At 41.1% G+C, this 16288-nt stretch overlaps 1 protein-coding gene across 2 annotated transcripts in view; it reads right to left on the bottom strand.

Annotated features, from left to right (window-relative positions):
• EDA (ectodysplasin A) overlaps positions 1-16288 on the bottom strand; it is a 389197-nt gene that overhangs the window by 102137 nt on the left and 270772 nt on the right. For both annotated transcript variants that reach the window (XM_032620956.1, XM_032620957.1), the window contains exon 2: positions 11758-11863. In XM_032620956.1, the coding sequence (XP_032476847.1) occupies positions 11758-11863 (106 nt within the window). The remainder of the gene's footprint in view (positions 1-11757; positions 11864-16288) is intronic.

Genomic DNA, 16288 nt, shown 5'->3' with positions numbered 1-16288 from the left:
CAATAAAATAAAGTTTTGAGAAGAGAAATTAAAGGATAGTAACATCAAAAATTATACAAGGAATTAGAACTGATTTTCCTGCTCTCTTTTTAAACTTATCTCTATTTTTGACCTTTGAAAAATGTTTTCTTCCTGAAATCCCTGTCAGGCTCTTAAATGTTCAAGGTAAATGACTTTTTTTTTGATATTTGTGATGCAAACCTGAGCTGCATAGGTAAATTTTTTAAAAAATAAATTTATTTATTTATTTTTGGCTGTGTTGGGTCTTCATTGCTGCACACGGGCTTTCTCTAGTGGTGAGCGGGGGCTACTCTTCGTTGCGGTGTGCGGGCTTCTCATCGCTGTGGCTTCTCTTTTTGCGGAGCGTGGGATCTAGGTGTGCGGGCTTCAGTAGTTGTGGCTCGTGGGCTCTAGAGCACAGGCTCAGTAGTTGTGGCACACGGGCTTAGTTGCTCCGCGGCATGTGGGATCTTCCCAGACCTGGGCTCGAACCCGTGTACCCTGCATTGGCAGGAGGATTCTTAACCACTGTGCCACCAGGGAAGTCCCTGGATAGCTAACTTTTTATTATAATATATCAAGTAACTTGTGGATTTAGAAACGACACCTAATAGGCTTTTTTTTTTGTCCTTAACTCACCCCCCTCTGATTTACCTACCCCATCCAACCTCTTACTCTGTTCATATGGTTTACAGACTGACTCACTTCTTCAATGAGAAGTTCTTTATTCTTTTAAGAGTCAGCTCATTGTCTTGAGACACGTTGTCTTGATATACGGTGTAGATTTATATACCCAGCTGCCTCTTTAACATATATACTTAGTGCCTAGTAGACACCTCAAACTTAGCATGCCTAACTGAATTCTTGATTCCTTCTTTACATCCCTTTACATTCCTCTTCTCCTGTTTCTCCGTCTCAGAAATGGCAAATCTACTAGTCTAGTTCCTTAGATTCAAAACTGTGGGGTCATCCTTGGTTTTCTCTTTCATACCCCTTATCTAGTGAACCTCCAAATCTTGTCAGCTATTCCTTCAAAGATCTGTCCACAATCTGACCACTCCTCCCCACCCCCCCCCATTGCCTCCATCCTGGTCTAAACTACCATCATCTCTCGCCTGGGTTATTGTTACACTCCCCTACACATCTTTCTGCTTCTGTCCTTTCTCCCTGCAGTAGCCAGAGGGATTCTCTTACAACATAAGTCAGGTCCTGTCATGCCTCTGCTCAAAATTATCCAATGGTTCCCCATCTCATGCAGGGTGAAGGTCAGAGTCCTTAGCTTAGCCTACAACAAGGCTCTAAGTTTGACTTCCCCCTCTGATCTCATCTCCTTCCTTCTCCTTCTTGCTCACTCTGCTCCCAGCCACACTGATCTTTCTGGAACATATCAAGCATTCTTCTACTTCAGAGCATTTGTATTTACTGCTTCTTCTCTCCTCCTTTCCCTGCACCCTGTCCAGGTATTCACATGGCTCACACCTTCATTTAATTCAGGTCTCTTCTCAGATGTTACCTTATTAGAGGGACCTTCCCTGATCACCTTACAGCACACTTCATCATGTTCTCTCCCTCTTGCCCTGGTATATTTTTCTCCACAACACTTACCACCACCAATTTTGTTTATTATCTGTCTCTTTACACTGGAAGTTAAGCCTTTTGAGGGCAACAAGAAATATTTATTGAGGGCCTACTATGTGCTGGGTCCTTTCCTGAGCAATGAGGATGTAAAAGTAAATAAACACGATTATCCTTATGGCATTTTCATTCTAGTATTATAGAAACTGCTGTATTTTCTCAGTAAATATTTGAAGAATGTTTTGAATAAATATACCATACACTCAGCAGAGTAAGAGGAATGGTTCAAAAGTAAAGGAGATTTGGATTGGCTTGTCACCCTCTAAATCACTGGAGCACCCACCACATCTAAAGAAGTGGTGCTATAGCCTCCCAGGTGAAAGGTTGGAAATCTAATCAAATCCCAGAACCCCCAAGCATTCTATTCTTCTAACTCTAAGGGGCTCTTGGATTCCTCCCTGCTATACTGTTTAAAGAAAGTATCTGGGATTGCATGAGAAGTTAGGCACTGGCACAAAGTGACTAGTGTCTGGTGACTGACAAGAGTATCAGACCAGGAGGAAATTAGATAAGAAGTACTAAAAATTAATGATATGCTTTGGCCTTCAACAGAGGGAAAAACTATTTTGTATCAAAACAGAATAAACACTGTAAGGAAAATCAATAGCAGAGATGCTAGTAGCCAGATCCAGATAAAGTGGTTTGGGAGAGTGAAGGAAGCTGCCTTCTTTACGAGAAAACTTGGAAGGCCAGATGAAGATGTAAACTTTAGAAGCTATTGGACCTCCCCTGTGGAGAGGAAGGGAAGACCATGCCCGCTACAGAAGGTGATATTGCTCTTACCACCTCTCTTTTCTCTTCCTTAGCAATCAGGGAATATGAAAGATTTTGTGGTACTGGGAATAGTTCAGGGGAAGAGTCAAAGGTGGAAAGACCTACATGCATCAAAGAGTAAGATGATAAGGAGAGGAAAGGGACCTTGATTCTCAGTTCTCAGTTTCTACATAGCTTTCTGAAGACTTCCAGGAAACTGGCGGCAAGCAGTATATGAATAATGGGTGCCTATTACTTCATGGACCACATTTCCTAGGCTTGAACTTGGTCATGAATTGTATGCAAAGTATCTGCTCTAGAGAATGGCCCCGCTGGTCCATTTCTCAATTGAAGGGCTCAAAGCTGCCACCTCCATTGACTAAAAACAGCCTACTTATTTCTGACTCTCTTTTATTACAGGTCCTTCTTCTGAGCTCTTTTTCAGACTTCATCCAGTTTTACCTCTTTTTGTCCCAAATGACAAAGTCCTGGCCCCATTGCTTCAACTGCTCATGCGGTCTGGAACTGCTTCCATCTCTGGCCCTTACTTACATTAACAAATGTCAGGTTTAAAAAAATCTGATTTTCATCTTCATAAAGTCATATTGCTTTGTAACCCTCCAGAACATATATCTTTGGCAGATTTAGCCAGCCACGTGCTGTCTTTGAATCCAGATGGCTTTACAACAGCCCATAGCTATGCATTCTACAAACTCCTACTCTAAAGAGGTAGCATTCTGTCAATTGACAGAATGATGTTAAAATAGAGCGATTCGGGGGACCTTGAAGATGGCGGAAGAGTAAGACGCGGAGATCGCCTTCCTCCCCACGGATACACCAGAAATACATCCACACGTGGAACAACTCCTACAGAACTCCTACTGAAGGCTGGCAGAAGACCTCAGACCTCCCAAAAGGCAAGAAACTCCCCACGTAACTGGGTAGGGCAAAAGAAAAAACAGAGACAAAAGAATAAGGACGGCACCTGCACCAGTGGGAGGGAGCTGTGAAGGAGGAAAAGTTTCCACACGCTAGGAAGCCCCTCCGCGGGCGGAGACTGCGGGAGGCAGAGGGGGGAGTTTCGGGACCGCGGAGTAGTGCACAGCGACGGGTGCGGAGGGCAAAGCGGGGAGATTCCTGCACAGACGATCGGTGCTGACCGGCACTCACCAGCCCGAGTGGCTTGTCTGCTCACCCGCCGGGGCGGGCGGGGCTGCGAGCTGAGGCTCGGGTTTTGGTTTTGGACGGAGCTCAGGGAGAGGACTGGGGTTGGCGGCTTGAACATAGCCTGAAGGGGTTAGTGCACCACGACTAGCCGGGAGGGAGTTCGGGGAAAAGCCTGCACCGGCCGAAGAGGCAAGAGACTTTTTCTTCCCTCTTTGTTTCCTGGTGTGCGAGGAGAGGGGTTTAAGAGCGCTGCTTAAAGGAACTCCAGAGACGGGCGCGAGCCGCGGCTAAAAGCGCGAACCCCAGAGACGGGCGCGAGCCGCGGCTGAGGGCGCGAGCCCCCGAGACGGGCGCGAGCCGCGGCTGAAAGCGCAAACCCCAGAGACGGGCGCGAGCCGCGGCTAAAACCGCGGACCCCAGAGACGGGCGGGAGACGCTAAGGCTGCTGCTGCCGCCACCAAGGGGCCTGTGTGCGAGCACAGGTCACTCTCCACACCCCTCTTCCGCGGAGCCTGTGCAGCCCGCCACTGCCAGGTTCCCGGGATCCAGGGACAACTTCCCCGGGAGTACGCACGGCGGGTCTCAGGCTGGTGCAACATCACGCCGGCCTCTCCCGCACCGTCACGCTGTCTCTGCAGCCGCAGGCCCGCCCCGCACGTAGTGCCCCTCCTACCCCCATCCCCCAACCCCCGGCCTGAGTGAGCCGGAGGCCCCGAATCAGCGGCTCCTTTAACCCCGTCCTGTCTGAGCGAAAAAACAGACGCCCTCCAGCGACCTACACGCAGAGGCAGGGCCAAATCCAAAGCTGAGCTCCTGTGAGCTGTGAGAACAAAGAAGAGAAAGGGAAATCTCTCCCAGCAGCCACAGAAGCAGCGGATTAAAGCTCCACAATCAACTTGATATACCCTGCATCTGTGGAATACCTGAATAGACAAGGAATGATCCCAAATTGAAGAGGTGGAATTTAGGAGCGAGATCTATGATTTTTTTCCCTTTTCCTCTTTTTGTGAATGTGTACGTGTATGCTTCTGTGTGAGATCCTGTCTGTATACTCTTGCTTCCACCATTTGTCCTAGGGCTCTATCCGTCCATGACTTTTTTTTAAAAAATTCTTTTTCTTAATAATTAAGTTTAATTGTAATAACTTTATTATACTTTACCTTCGTTCTTTCTTTCTTTCCTTCCTTCCTTCCCTCCTTTAGACAACGAATCACCCCAAATTGAGGAGGTGGTCTCAGGGAGCAGGATTTATGATTTTTTCCCCCTTTACCTCTTTTTGTGAAGGTGTATGTGTATGCTTCTGTGTAAGATTTTCTCTGTATAGGTTTGCTTCCAACATTTGTCCTAAGGTTCTATCCGTCCCTTTTTTTTTTTTTCTAAATATTTTTTAATTCAATAACTATATTATACTTTATTTTATTTTTACTGTATCATCTTTCTTTCTGTCTTTTTTCCTTCTTTCCCTCCTTCCTTCCTTCCTCCCTCCCTCCCTCCCTCCCTCCTTTCTTTCCTTCTTTGCTTCTTTCTTCCTTCCTTCCTTTCCTCCTTTCCTTCTTTCTTTACTCATACTTCTACTAATTCTCCCTACATTTTCTCCCTTTTATTCTGAGCTGTGTGGATGAAAGGCTCTTGGTGCTCCAGCCAGGAGTCAGGGCTCTGCCTCTGAGGTAGGAGAGCCAACTTCAGGACACTGGTCAACAAGAGACCTCCCAGCTCCACATAATATTAAACGGTGGAAATATCCCAGAGACCTCCATCTTAACACCAGCACCCAGCTTCACTCAACGACCAGCAAGCCACAGTGCTGGACAACCTATGCCAAACAACTAGCAAAACAGGAACACAACCCCACCCATTAGCAGAGAGGCTGCCTAAAATCATAATAAGGCCACAGACACCCCAAAACACACCACCAGACGTGAACCTGCCCACTAGAGAGACAAGATCCAGCCTCATCCAGCACAACACAGGCATTAGTCCCCTCCACCAGGAAGCCTACACAACCCACTGAAACAACCTTAGCCACTGGAGACAGACATCAAAAACAACGGGAACTACGAAAGTGCAGCCTGCAAAAAGGAGACCCCAAACGCAGTAAGATAAGCAAAATGAGAAGACAGAAAAACACACAGCAGATGAAGGAGCAAGATAAAAACCCACCAGACCTAACAAATGAAGAGGAAATAGGCAATCTACCTGAAAAAGAATTCAGAATAATGATAGTAAGGATGATCCGAAATCTTGGAAGTAGAATGGACAAAATGCAAGAAACAGTTAACAAGGACCTACAAGAACTAAAGATGAAACAAGCAACGATGAACAATGCAATAAATGAAATTAAAATCACTCTAGATAGGATCAATAGCAGAATAACTGAGGCAGAAGAACGGATAAGTGACCTGGAAGATAAAGTAGTGGAAATAACTACTGCAGAGCAGAATAAAGAAAAAAGAATGAAAAGAACTGAGGACAGTCTCAGAGACCTCTGGGACAACATGAAACGCACCAACATTCGAATTATAGGGGTTCCAGAAGAAGAAGAAAGAAAGAAAGGGACTGAGAAAATATTTGAAGAGATTATAGTTGAAAACTTCCCTAATATGGGAAAGGAAATAGTTAATCAAGTCCAGGAAGCACAGAGGGTCCCATACAGGATAAATACAAGGAGAAACACGCCAAGACACATATTAATCAAACTGTCAAAAATTAAATACAAAGAAAGCATATTAAAAGCAGCAAGGGAAAAAACAACAAATAACACACAAGGGAATCCCCATAAGGTTAACAGCTGATCTCTCAGCAGAAACCCTACAAGCCAGAAGGGAGTGGCAGGACATACTGAAAGTGCTGAAGGAGAATAGCCTGCAACCAAGACTACTCTACCCAGCAAGGATCTCATTCACATTTGATGGAGAAATTAAAACCTTTACAGACAAGCAAAAGCTGAGAGAGTTCAGCACCACCAAACCAGCTTTACAACAAATGCTAAAGGAACTTCTCTAGACACGAAACACAAGAGAAGGAAATGACCTATAGTAGCGAACCCAAAACAATATATAAAATGGAAATAGGAACATACATATCGATAATTACCTTAAATGTAAATGGACTAAATGCTCCCACCAAAAGACACAGATTGGCTGAATGGATACAAAAACAAGACCCTTATATATGCTGTCTACAAGAGACCCACTTCAGAACTAGAGACACATACAGACTGAAAGTAAGGGGATGGAAAAAGATATTCCATGCAAATGGAAACCAAAAGAAAGCTGGAGTAGCAATTCTCATATCAGACAAAATAGACTTTAAAATAAGGACTATTAAAAGGGACAAAGAAGGACACTACATAATGATCAAGGGATCGATCCAAGAAGAAGATATAACAATTGTAAATATTTATGCACCCAACATAGGAGCACCTCAATACATAAGGCAAATACTAACAACCATAAAAGGGGAGATCAACAGTAACACATTCATAGTAGGGGACTTTAACACCCCACTTTCACCCATGGACAGATCATCCAAAATGAAAATAAATAAGGAAACACAAGCTTTAAATGATACATTAAACAAGATGGACTTAATTGATATTTATAGGACACTCCATCCAAAAACAACAGAATACACATTTTTCTCAAGTGCTCATGGAACATTCTCCAGGATAGATCATATCTTGGGTCACAAATCAAGCCTTGGTAAATTTAAGAAAACTGAAATTGTATCAAGTATCTTTTCCGACCACAACGCCATGAGACTAGATATCAATTACAGGAAAAGATCTTTAAAAAATACAAACACATGGAGGCTAAACAATACACTACTTAATAATGAAGTGATCACTGAAGAAATCAAAGAGGAAATAAAAAAATACCTAGAAACAAATGACAATGGAGACACAACGACCCAAAACCTATGGGATGCAGCAAAAGCAGTTCTAAGGGGGAAGTTTATAGCAATACAAGACCACCTTAAGAAGCAGGAAACATCTCGAATAAACAACCTAACCTTGCACCTCAAGCAATTAGAGAAAGAAGAACAAAAAAACCCCAAAGCTAGCAGAAGGAAAGAAATCATAAAAATCAGATCAGAGGGCTTCCCTGGTGGCGCAGTGGTTGAGGGTCCGCCTGCCGATGCGGGGGACGCGGGTTCGTGCCCCGGTCCGGGAGGATCCCACATGCCGCGGAGTGGCTGGCCCGTGGGCCATGGCTGCTGGGCCTGCGCGTCCGGAGCCTGTGCTCCGCAAACAGTGAGAGGCCCGCATAGCGCAAAAAAAAAAAAAAAAAAAAAAATCAGATCAGAAATAAATGAAAAAGAAATGAAGGAAACAATAGCAAAGATCAATAAAACTAAAAGCTGGTTCTTTGAGAAGATAAACAAAATAGATAAACCACTAGCCAGACTCATCAAGAAAAAAAGGGAGAAGACTCAAATCAATAGAATTAGAAATGAAAAAGGAGAAGTAACAACTGACACTGCAGAAATAAAAAAAATCATGAGAGATTACTACAAGGAACTCTATGCCAATAAAATGGACAATCTGGAAGAAATGGACAAATTCTTAGAAATGCACAACCTGCCAAGACTGAATCAGGAAGAAATAGAAAATATGAACAGACCAATCACAAGCACTGAAATTGAAACTGTGATTAAAAACCTTCCAACAAACAAAAGCCCAGGACCAGATGGCTTCACAGGTGAATTCTATCAAACGTTTAGAGAAGAGCTAACACCTATCCTTCTCAAACTCTTCCAAAATATAGCAGAGGGAGGAACACTCCCAAATTCCTTCTACGAAGCCACCATCACCTTGATACCAAAACCAGACAAGGATGTCACAAAGAAAGAAAACTACAGGCCAATATCACTGATGAACATAGATGCAAAAATCCTCAACAAAATACTAGCAAACAGAATCCAACAGCACATTAAAAGGATCATACACCATGATCAAGTGGGGTTTATTCCAGGAATGCAAGGATTCTTCAATATACGCAAATCTATCAATGTGATAAACCATATTAACAAATTGAAGGAGAAAAACCATATGATCATCTCAATAGATGCAGAGAAAGCTTTCGACAAAATTCAACACCCATTTATGATAAAAACCCTCCAGAAAGTAGGCATAGAGGGAACTTTCCTAAACATAATAAAAGCCATATATGACAAGCCCACAGCAAACATCATCCTCAATGGTGAAAAACTGAAAGCATTTCCACTAAGATCAGGAACAAGACAAGGTTGCCCACTCTCACCACTCTTATTCAACATAGTTTTGGAAGTTTTAGCCACAGCAATCAGAGAAGAAAAGGAAATAAAAGGAATCCAAATCGGAAAAGAAGAAGTAAAGCTGTCACTGTTTGCAGATGACATGATACTATACATAGAGAATCCTAAAGATGCTACCAGAAAACTACTAGAGCTAATCAATGAATTTGGTAAAGTAGCAGGATACAAAATTAATGCACAGAAATCTCTGGCATTCCTATATACTAATGATGAAAAATCTGAAAGTGAAATCAAGAAAACACTCCCATTTACCATTGCAACAAAAAGAATAAAATATCTAGGAATAAACCTACCTAAGGATACGAAAGACCTGTATGCAGAAAATTATAAGACACTGATGAAAGAAATTAAAGATGATACAAATAGATGGAGAGATATACCATGTTCTTGGATGGGAAGAATCAACATTGTGAAAATGACTCTACTACCCAAAGCAATCTACAGATTCAATGCAATCCCTATCAAACTACCACTGGCATTTTTCACAGAACTAGAACAAAAAATTTCGCAATTTGTATGGAAACACAAAAGACCCCGAATAGCCAAAGCAATCTTGAGAACGAAAAAAGGAGCTGGAGGAATCAGGCTCCCTGACTTCAGACTATATTACAAAGCAACAGTAATCAAGACAGTATGGTACTGGCACAAAAACAGAAAGATAGATCAGTGGAACAGGATAGAAAGCCCAGAGATAAACCCACGCACATATGGACACCTTATCTTTGATAAAGGAGGCAGGAATGTACAGTGGAGAAAGGACAGCCTCTTCAATAAATGGTGCTGGGAAAACTGGACAGGTACATGTAAAAGTATGAGATTAGATCACTCCCTAACACCATACACAAAAATAAGCTCAAAATGGATTAAAGACCTAAATGTAAGGCCAGAAACTATCAAACTCTTAGAAGAAAACATAGGAAGAACACTCTATGACATAAATCACAGCAAGATCCTTTCTGACCCACCTCCTAGAGTAATGGAAATAAAAACAAAAATAAACAAATGGGACCTAATGAAACTTCAAAGCTTTTGCACAGCAAAGGAAACCATAACCAAGACCAAAAGACAACCCTCAGAATGGGAGAAAACATTTGCAAATGAAGCAACTGACAAAGGATTAATCTCCAAAATTTACAAGCAGCTCATGCAGCTCAATAACAAAAAAACAAACAACCCCATCCATAAATGGGCAGAAGACCTAAATAGACATTTCTCCAAAGAAGATATACAGAATGCCAACAAACACATGAAAGAATGCTCAACATCATTAATCATTAGAGAAATGCAAATCAAAACTACAATGAGATATCATCTCACACCAGTCAGTATGGCCATCATCAAAAAATCTAGAAACAATAAATGCTGGAGAGGGTGTGGAGAAAAGGGGACACTCTTGCACTGCTGGTGGGAATGTGAATTGGTTCAGCCACTGTGGAGAACAGTATGGAGGTTCCTTAAAAAACTACAAATAGAATTACCATATGACCCAGCAATCCCACTACTTGGCATATACCCTGAGAAAACCAAAATTCAAAAAGAGTCATGTACCAAAATGTTCATTGCAGCTCTATTTACAATAGCCAGGACATGGAAACAACCTAAGCGCCCATCATCGGATGAATGGATAAAGAAGATGTGGCACATATACACAATGGAATATTACTCAGCCTTAAATAGAAATGAAATTGAGCTATTTGTAATGAGATGGATAGACCTAGAGTCTGTCATACAGAGTGAAGTAAGTCAGAAAGAAAAAGACAAATACCGTATGCTAACACATATATATGGAATTTAAGGGAAAAAAATGTCATGAAGAACCTAGGGGTAAGATAGGAATAAAGACGCAGACCTACTGGAGAACGGACTTGAGGGTATGGGGAGGGGGAGGGGTGAGTTTTGACAGGGCGAGAGAGAGTCATGGACATATACACACTAACAAACGTAGTAAGGTAGATAGCTGGGGGGAAGCAGCCGCAAGGCACAGGGATATTAGCTCGGTGCTTTGTGACAGCCTGGAAGGGTGAGATGGGGAGAGTGGGAGGGAGGGAGACGCAAGAGGGAAGACATATGGGAACATATGTATATGTATAGCTGATTCACTTTGTTATAAAGCAGAAACTAACACACCATTGTAAAGCAATTATACCCCAATAAAGATGTTTAAAAAAAAAAAAAGAATATATATATATATATATCTTTAAAAAAAAAAAAAAAAATAGAGCGATTCAAAGGCCCTGCCCAGGAGCTAGCTCAACATTTTGTTATGCCCCACAAAATGCATTGTTAGTTAACTCAAATCTGTTTCACCTTCAGTAGGGATGGTTTTCATGGCACATCATAACCCAGCTGAAGGGGCAATCAACATTACCAACTTACATTACAAACACCAACAATTTGCTAGATACTAGGCTAGATTCTGGAGCTTTACAAAGAGAAATGAATCCCTGCCCTAAAGGAACTTACAAATGAGTCCTAGAGGCATGGTAGCTGACGCCAACAGTGACATAATTATCACTGGATTTAACATATCATGTAAGTGCCACCATGGCACAGTACTCTGTCATTCCAAGAATAGGATTGAATCCTCTTGGTGGCCTTAGTTGATATAGGATGTCCCCAGGAGAGATGAAGTCCTTATGGAGGGTGATCTTCAGAGGTACAAATGCTACCGTGGCTATCAGACATACTGTGAAAGGACTAAAGATACTGGGGTTGGAGGAGACAGGATCCTTGTACAGTCAATTCTATGTCAAAAGAGTAGGTTAGGTAGGTTAAGCTAGAAAAACCTTCTGTGACCTTGCGTCTGTGGAAAATATAGGAGATGGTGAAGTACACTTGAAAAGGTAGTTCTCAGAATGGTACTCTCATCAGCTGATATGTGATAAAGGATCACCCAAATAGACTTACCATCTGCTCCTTCACTGCTTTTGCTTCTTTTATTGCGGCGAACACGCCTACTCTCCTCTTCAGAGTATGACTTTTCTTCAGGGATGAAGAAATTCAGAAGGGCCACCTGAAAAATAACAAGTAGATAAGTCAAAGGTTGACCCCAGTCAACTATAGCCAACATAAAAAACTGGCTTTCTGTAGACAGTCTGCCTTCACCTTAAATTCACAGAGTTTAAGATGAATGGATAAAGATGTAGTGTGCATATATATTATACATATACTATATATATGGAATGTAATATACAATGGAATATTAATCATAAAAAATGAAACGTTGCCATTTGCAGAAACATGGATGGACCTAGAGATTATCATACTAAGTGAAGTAAGCTAGACAAAGATAAATATCATATAATATTGCTTATATGTGGAATCTAAAAAAAAGATACAAATGAACTTATTTACAAACCAGAAATAGACCCACAGACATAGAAAACAAATTTATGGTTACCAAAGGGGAAAGAGGGGGAGGGATAAATTAGGAGTTTGGGATTAATATATACTCACTACTGTGTATAGAATAGGTAAACAACACGGACCTACTGTATAGCACAGAGAACTATAAATATCTTTTAATAACCTATAAGGGAAAAGAGTTTGAAAACGAATATATATATATATATATTTTTTCCATCTGAATCACTGTGCTGTACACCTGAAACTAACACAACATTGTAAATCAACTATACTTCCAATAAAAAAAATTCAGAGTGTCTAAAGCCTGAGCCCATCCTCCCCTCCACTGCACAAATTATTTTATTTTTGATAACATTATTATCCCAAAAATGTAGGCATGAAATTTTGGTTAATCTCTTCTGCCCCCCTCTCATCTGCCCCAAATACGTAATGAGTAATCATTCAGTCCTACTTGTCAGTATAGTTCTGGGGTCCAGAGAGCCCAGTCATAGATTTTTAACTTCCCTTACATACTACTGATGCCTGCCCAGAATTAGACCTGGGCTTGCTACTCCCTCTTGAACTTCATTATTATACATCCATGATTTTTCCACATTTCTATTTATGCTGAACTTTTGGCTTGTTCCCAGAATGCTGTGCATCCAATTATGATTGGATGGTACCATTTATGCCAACGCTCTTCTGGGAGTTAATAATAATAAAGCACACAATTATTCTCTCCCTTTCCTAGATCCCAACAGAACGCTTACAGAATTTTGGTACTCAGTCCTCTACTGTCTTATGATGGTCTCTCATAATAATACAACCTATTTCATATGTGAATGGGCCTGGTATCACTAATGGTAATCACAGCTTAAATATATACCTGCTGAATTGAATCATAATTTTTCAGCATGAGTGCTTACTTGTGGTTAAAAAAAATGTGCCTGAGGTAAACAGTGGACAGAGTAGTAGGACTGAAAGTGATTCCAAACCCGACTCTGCCACTTATAGCTGTGTAACCTTGGGCGAGGTCCTTAAGCTTTAATTTCCTCATCTGTAAATAGGGACAATAACAGTACTTTGCTCATAAAGTAGTTGGGTTTGCACAGTACCCAGCATGTAATATGCACTCAATAAATGTTAGCTATTATTGTAATTAAAATTAATATTAAAAATAGACTGGTTAGATAGTTTGGAGGTTAAAAAGAAGAAACGAATCTGCATTTTCACCCTATCGTTGGTTCAAAAAATAAACAATTCCAGAATATCCTCATGTCTGTTGCATCTGTGATTAACTGCAAAAAAGATGGGTAGAACTCAAGCAAGCCTTAACATTCTACACAAACTTTCTTAAAAATCCTGTAATTTACTGTTTATGTAAAACAATTATACCCAATAGCCTTAATATACAAGATTAGCATCTTACAGAATATATTCATGTATTAAATACATAATTAACAATCTCCAACTTGCCATAGGGTTGTATTTAAAAATATTTAGGTTGAATCACATGAAACTGCCATTTTAGTAAGTCAAAAATGGTTGAATATCAGCAATTTCACATGGTTCAACTGAGCAGTGTTTTTTTCACTTGACTGGAATGTAAAATGCACTTTCCCGTAGAATCAACGTAATAAAGTCTGGCTAGGTTTCCAGATAAAGCCCATAGAAAGTTACTTAACCCACAATATAAATAAGCTATCATACTAGTAATAATATAATACCAAACTGCTATTTACACTAAAATCTCAATCATTTGCAACTCTAGAAGAACAAGTAATTCTGGATAGAAGAGTTTTCATGATAAATTTGAGTGCTTAAACTCACTTCAGCTATTTTGGATAGAAATTAGTCTACAATATATGATTTCACTCAGGGTTTACTGAATATGTAGAAGACTATTTGCCTGTACATTAAATGGCACCAGTCCACTATAGTTTTCAGGGTTTTTTAAAGTTACACTTAACATTACAGAGCAATACATGCTTTCTTAGAGAGAAGCATAAAGTTCTCTGGGAGGAAGAGGGAAAGTACCTAATACAGACTGGGAGTGGAAAAGGCTTTTTGGAGGAGGTGCTACCTCTGTGAGTCCTGAAGGATATTGAGGATTTAGTGATGAATGAGAAAATGAAAAGGAATTCCAGGCAAAGGGAGCATTGTGCTTCAAGGTTCAGAGGAAATAGACAGAGAAGCAGTTTTTGGAAATATAAGTAGCATAAAGTAAGTGGTAGGAGTTGGGGAGGAATGGTAAGGAATGAGCCAAGAGACATTAAACAAAGGCCAGATCATGTTAAGGAGTTAAGATTTTACCCTGTAGCAGGGGGGTCCTCTGAAGGATTTTCTCCCTTTGTAAATTATGTACTTTATGAAAATTTTAGCTAAAATTTACATACAAAAAAGTGCACACATTTTAAGCATACAGTTTGAAAAATACACACCTTTGTAACCACCACCCAAATCAAGATATGGAACAATTCCATCACCCCAGAATTTTCCCTTGTGTCCCTTTCAGTCATTCTTCAGTGCTATTCCAACCTCAGGCAGCCACTGTTCTGATTCTATCACCATAGCTTAGTTTTCACCATTCTAGAACCTCACATAAATGGGATCATACAATATGTTTATATGATTTTTGTGTTGCTTCTTTCCCTCAGCACAATGTCTGTGAGACTCATCCACGTTGTTGTGAGTATCAGTAGTTCATTCCTTTTTCTTCCTGAGTAGTATTTAATTGTACGGATATACTATAACTTTTTAATGCATTTGCCTTTTGAGGGACATTTGGGTTATTTCCAGTTTGGGGCTATTATGAATAAAGCTGATATGAGTATGAGGCTTTGAGGGGATATATGTCTTCATTTTTCTTGGGTAAACACCTAGGAGTGGAACCTCTGGGCTACATGGTAACTATTTACTGTAAGGGAACTGTCAAACTATTTTCCAGTGACTGTACCTTTTCCTACTCCCACTGGTAATGTGTGAGCAATCCACTGCTCTGCATTTTCACTACATTTGGTGTTGTCAATTTTTCATTTTAGCCATGCTTGTGGATGTGAAGGAGTTTTTCATTGTGGTTGGCTTTTGAGTTCTTTTTTTTTTTTTGCGATACGCGGGCCTCTCACTGCTGTGGCCTCTCCCGTTGCGCAGCACAGGCTCCGGACGCGCAGGCTCAGCGGCCATGGCTCACGGGCCCAGCCTCTCCGCGGCACGTGGGATCTTCCCGGACCGGGACGCGAACCCGTGTCCCCTGCATCGGCAGGCGGACTCTCAACCACTGCGCCACCAGGGAAGCCCGGCTTTTGAGTTCTTAAACTTCTTTTTAATGCTTTTTCGGTCTCTTACCTTGCTGTCAACTATCATATTTCACTTCATCCACTTATAACATTTTTCCAGTCTCTTCAAATTTGCTGCTTATAACCTCCTATAGGCTTGACATCTCACATCTCATTAAAACTAATTAGAATCATGTACAAACAGAATAAATAGGCAATCAGTGGGTTTTTGAATGGCTTTTCCAATAAGTAAGATGCATATACTCTGGCGGCTTAGAGGCCATTTGTTTACTGCTTATTCTTGGCTGTGGTCTGGATAAATGAGTCAGTCAGAAAACTCAGTTTTACATAGGTATGTTATTATAGTATAATGCTATTTCTAGCGGAAAGGAATTTTCAAGCACAAATGGAGAACCTCCCCACCATCACCAACCAGAATTCCAGAATTTTCTTTATACTCTTTGTGTTCCTTCATGGGCTCAGCTCCTATGGGGATTCTTCACACGGTCACCAGCACCTTCTTGTGTCCTGGCAGCAGCAGGAGGAGAATGTGCTCACATGTTAATTGTTCCAAAAGGTCTCATGGGAGCTTGTGAAAACTCAGGCTCCCAGAAGAGGAGAGCTGAGGGAGAAACCAACTCCTGTAGATGGAAGAAACAGCTCCAGCTTCCATGGGTAGTAGGAGTAGCTTAAAGTCCTTTCAGAGAGGCTGTTGATGAGTATGGGACATTCATAAGTCAAATATTCATTAGAAGGGGACTGCCTGTATATGAAAATGCTTTGAACAGAACAGTTTCTATTTTCTCATTGAAAAAACA

Source organism: Phocoena sinus, chromosome X, assembly GCF_008692025.1.
Source record: "Phocoena sinus isolate mPhoSin1 chromosome X, mPhoSin1.pri, whole genome shotgun sequence".
In the NCBI taxonomy this organism is placed as follows: Eukaryota; Metazoa; Chordata; class Mammalia; order Artiodactyla; family Phocoenidae; genus Phocoena; species Phocoena sinus.
This window is presented reverse-complemented; position numbering and strand designations above follow the sequence as displayed.